Genomic DNA, 5188 nt, shown 5'->3' with positions numbered 1-5188 from the left:
TTTTAATATAATGATATGGATGGATTTTGGTGGATACATGTTTGAAGTGTAATTTTCAATAGTACTGGGTGTTTTTGATTTTACTTTGAATCTCTCAAGGTCTCTGTTTCATGTAGCAGTGACCTTCTACAAGTATTTTGATAGCCTCATTAACCCCTTTTTAAAAAGTAAACGGCTACACAAAGCAAAACAATCCTCTTTTTGCCAACATATTTTTTTCTTCTGATGGGGCTTCAGTTTCAACCACTAGAGTTTTCTTCTTTGTGTCTTTGCAGTACTCCTCTCTCTCTCTCTGTAGATATTTTACTGAATCCAGCACCACACTTGCTGAATAATTTAATTGTTTAGATCTCTTTCTCTTTTTTTGTGGTCTTTAAGATAAACATACAGGAGAAAAAACAAGAAAAGACAAAAAAAAAAAGACGAAAGTGAAAGTTCTTTGTCTTTGAGGCACTTTTTGATTGAAAGGCTTGTGTGTTCTTGTATTCTGTTTCCTACATCTTCTCCATTCTTGATCCTAGGTCCCCTTACAAAGAAACAGAGTGATGATTTAGGTGATAATGACGGTGCAGAGGACGAAGGTATTTTTTTTGATGCCAAACTGATATGCATGAAAGGAAACCCTTTCCAGTTTTTTCTTCTTTATTTTTCTTAAATTTTCTTGTCCTTTTTTTGAAAGTGAAGATTCTTTTTCTTCCTAGTTTTTGGCTGGATGTGTTTTGTCTTTTTTGCTTGATGTTTTCAGAGTATGTTCAATGTTTCCCGTCATTCCAACGTTGCTTAAGTGTTAATAACCCACCATAGGTTTTTGCCTGACTTCTCCTTTTGTTTTTTTCTTTAGTTTCTAGCATACTGCATCCCACCCACGTAAAACAATAATTATTAACCCCACTGCCAACTCTTAACACGTTTTTGCATGATTTTTAACCCTTCTCCTTTTTGAAAAACTACTCAGTAGTCTCAGTTTCTTGTAGCCTGCACATCTGTGCTAATATCGACAAATAGTTTATTCGGAAACAATTATTTTTTGCTTAAGCCAACCACAATTTCCTATGCCACATACAATAGTCCTGTTCCTGGTTCTGAGAAAAAAGAAAAAAACATGGAATAAAAAGATTTTTAAAAGACTTAACATCTCAATATCCAAATGTTGCCTCTTACAGTGTATCATAACGACATTGCTTTGGCAATGCAAGGAGTCCTAGGTAACCGATGCCAGTACACAGGACCGTGTTGTCAAAATAGGAATTAGATTTTTTTTACATGCAACTCTATGGTGACCTAATAAACATTCTGTCTTGCTCAATCCAGTAGACAAGACCAGAAACGTCCTATGGACAATCTCCAAGTTTAATCCCACGACAGAAGCACCAATTAGGGAAGAAGTAGAAGTAGGGGGAAAGAATAACAAAAACAAAGGCAGCAGTCTTTGAAGTGCACATCAAAAAACATGAGCGAGTGCATGCTGTAGACACAACACTGGCTGCCAGTGGTCATGTGTTTATGACTTTATGAAGAAATTCAGGGGTAAACAAACAATCCCCTTAGCAGCAGAAGACAATATGCCACGAGACTCATGCTTCACCGGCTCAGTGAGAGGCAGCTGGATCCTACGGGCAGGGCTCTATCACCGACTGTGTTCCACATTCTTAACCCTCACACCCCCCACCCACTCAGCGCCCCCACCCCACTCCACTTGCCTACAGCAGAGGCCAACTTTATAACGATGTAAACAGTGGGTTATTTAGCCCGCTCTTCTTAACCCTGCCTTGGATATTTTTATGAGGGTTTTTTTCCCATCCACTTTTACTTCCGCCACCCAGTGCTGTACTCTCGCTGTCTTCCTGTGGATTACGTTTTTTTTTTTCATTTACCTCTCCGGAATTATCCCCAGTTTTTGGACATCTATGTTGAAATGTTATTGTGCGTGTGTGTGCGTGTGTGTGCGTGCGTGCGTGTGTGTGTGTGTGTGTGTGTGTGTGTGTGTGTGTGTGTGTGTGTGTGTGTGTGTGTGTGTGTGTGTGTGTGTGTGTGTGTGTGTGTGTGTGTGTGTGTGTGTGTGTGTGTGTGTGTGTGTGTGTGTGTAACGGTATCTGCTTCCCAATGAAGTTTTATTCGATGGAATAGATATTTTTTTGACTTGCATGGATTCAGCCTTGGGATGGTATTGAATGAAGTACAAACTACAAAAACAAAATCCAAGGATCTACCCCACTGCATGTGCAGTACCACCATACATAGAATGGATTTGTCAAGGCCTCCACACTCTGAGGAATGATGCAACGATGTCAACTTTTTTTACCCCTGTCTTGGAAAGATGGCAGTACAGTAGCTGATAAGAGCACACATCTCTGGTGAGGGGAGAGTGCCATTTCATTTTTCACAAGCAGCTGTGAGGAGCTCGGGATTACAGGTGAACAACCCACACCCAAAACTCAAGAAACATGCATGGAACACTACTGTATGCTGAACGGAAGAGTGCAGAACATCCATGTAGATTCTTCCAGCAGGCTTCTCTGTGGTAAGATGCCTGACTTACAGTATGGGAGCTGAGGTAATTTGCCAGCAGTTAAGTATCTTTATAATGGCTGATGATGAATATATTTGTGTGTTTCAGACTGCTTTTTACTGTCTGATAGGCAATGAATGTGGATGTTCAACTCAGCTGACCAGCAACGTGGACAAAGCATCTAGTGTTTTATGTATTCGTGAGCGTTTTTGTGGCACTCTGCACCATAGTCCATTGGGCTGACATCTTAAGGACATACACTAGCCCCAATGGAGGATGAATATTCTATTGCCACAGAATGGATGTGTCACCACCATAAAGGCCCCAGTATAAAATGAAAGTACAGTCAGTAAGCATTGACTGGTATGCACATGTGCAGGCACATGCATACACACACACACACACACACACACACACACACACACACACACACACACACACACACACACACACACACACACACACACACACACACACACACACACACACACACACATACACATACACATACACATACACACTAAGGGTGTAAATAATAATCGAAGTGTATCGATGCATCGATACGACTTTAATCGAATTCAGACGACTTTAATCGAATTATATCGTATCGTGGGACATTCTTAAATATCGAAAATAATAAAATCCCTGCTTTAAGAAATCGATACCGTATCGTCATAGAGGCTGTGATTTACACCCACAATACCCCCCCCACACACACACACAAACACACACACAAACACACACACAAAGACACACACACACAGTGAGCACAAGCTCACGTACAACTGCTCACAAACATGCACACACACTCAAACTCCCACATCACAGATGACTTGGCCTTCCAGCTTACTGATATGTGCTCCCTGCAAGATGTGATGTCTGCTGCTGCGCCTGTACTTGTCAACAACTTTGATGCGCGGAAGACGTCGACGTCGCGGCGCTAAAGCAGATGCTAATGGGGAGCTCTTCAGTATTATTCCTATTGATCAGCGAAGTTTTGCAACACAGAGGCATTAAATTGTAATATATACAGTATCAAAAGAGGGCCTTCCTTTTTTAATGTAGCGGCTCGATCTGGACCCGGCTCTTACGGAACAAAAAAAAGGGGAACAACAGAGTATTAATTTCTTTGAAGATTTCCATGTCTGTCATTATCTGGCATTAGACTCCCAGATCAACGCTGTGCCAGTTTATGCGCTCGCTCGCTCGTTCGTTTCGTGTGAGTCCCGTTGCTCAGCTGTGATTCAATTAATTCATCAAAGTGAATGGAAGATGTGAAGCCTCAGATATGTGAATTTGGGAGGGAAGAGGGGGGGCGAAACTCAGCCCTCAACATATTCTGTAGGTTTATCATCCTGAGTTTTTTGTGCCCTCATCACCACTGTCTCTCTCCCACTCTCTCTGTCTTTCTGTTTCTGCCTTCTGAGTTTTTTTGTGTTTTTTTTTTACCCCATGCAGTCGTGTTTGGCACTTATGCACCAATTTATTTTGCGGTTTTCTGTACTTTTACTCCTCTTTTTGTATGATTCCAGATGACTCATTGCTCCGTTGTAGTTGATTGTCGTACTTACCATACTCATCTCCACCCTCCTGCAAACAGTGTCTGTTTCTGTACTGCACCATCAAAAACAAGACTTTTAAGACCATCAAGCCAGAAAACAAGAAGTACAACTTGAAGTGGGAGACTGTACCAAAAAAAATCCAAGAATTATACCTTATCAAGAGTCACCAGATCAGACACAATGCGACCCTCCCACATCTGCTGAAAAAGAAATACTCAACACATGGAACCCTACTATATAGAGGAGTGTTTTTGGAAGCAGAGAGAAGACTATATGGAATATTTTACTTTTTATGGAATAGCTCATCTTTTTGGACTTCATCTCATCTTTTTTCACTCCACTTGGAAGTCAATTAACGGCAAATACGAAAATAAACACATTATGAGTGTTTTGGGGATACATTGAACAGCTTGAATTTTTGGAAAATGAAAGTGATCATGAGTCTCATAATTGTTCTGCTCAATTTTAAGTTATAGTGGCATTTTAATATTTGCATGAAAGACTTAATGAAAGATTAATGACACCTTTTTATACAACATAATTATACAATACATATGATGTGATATTATGTCAATCATGATTCTAGTATTTAGTAAAGTTTGTGAGGAACTATTTTCCCAGTACAAAATGCAATTCTAATTTTCTAGTTTTTCTACTTACATAACAATATTAATATACTGCACATCATACAAAAACAATCAATTATTTAAAAGCAAGCTGGAACTAAATAAAAAAGATCATGCTGAAATACTTCAGAGAGTTAAAAAGACTAAAACGAACCCAACCTCTCAAACTGTCCTTAAATTGTAATGTGGAGAGTTTGAAGTCACCAGGAACATGACACGCATGTCACATAGGAAATTACAATATCATATCAGAAATTCAGTCGGTGACCTTTGAGAAAAATGGAAGGTCACATGAGTTGTAGCTAGGAGAGTAGGAAAAATAATAAAAAATAAATAAAAAATACAGCTGACATGACACTTCATGCTGTTCTCATTTCCGCCTTAATTATTTACTGTTCTTTTCCCCAGACATCCGCGAAAGTGGAAGCCCCAAGCCCGTGATGGTTTTCATCCATGGAGGTTCTTATATGGAAGGCACAGGGAATATGTTT

At 39.8% G+C, this 5188-nt stretch overlaps 1 protein-coding gene across 1 annotated transcript in view; it reads left to right on the top strand.

Moving 5' to 3' along the window:
* The first annotated feature begins 487 nt into the window (after positions 1-487).
* The window catches only part of LOC134451394 (neuroligin-1-like), a 158503-nt gene continuing 153802 nt past the window's right edge, over positions 488-5188 (top strand). Inside the window, exons 1-2 of the mRNA XM_063201831.1 lie at positions 488-581; positions 5106-5188. The exon at positions 5106-5188 is cut by the window's right edge and continues 70 nt beyond it. Coding sequence (XP_063057901.1) covers positions 5138-5188 — 51 coding nt within the window. The 5' untranslated portion in view covers positions 488-581; positions 5106-5137. The remainder of the gene's footprint in view (positions 582-5105) is intronic.

The sequence above is a fragment of the Engraulis encrasicolus genome, chromosome 6, assembly GCF_034702125.1.
Source record: "Engraulis encrasicolus isolate BLACKSEA-1 chromosome 6, IST_EnEncr_1.0, whole genome shotgun sequence".
In the NCBI taxonomy this organism is placed as follows: domain Eukaryota; kingdom Metazoa; phylum Chordata; class Actinopteri; order Clupeiformes; family Engraulidae; genus Engraulis; species Engraulis encrasicolus.
Note: the sequence above shows the minus strand (reverse complement) of the source record. Positions and strands in the feature narration are given on the sequence as shown.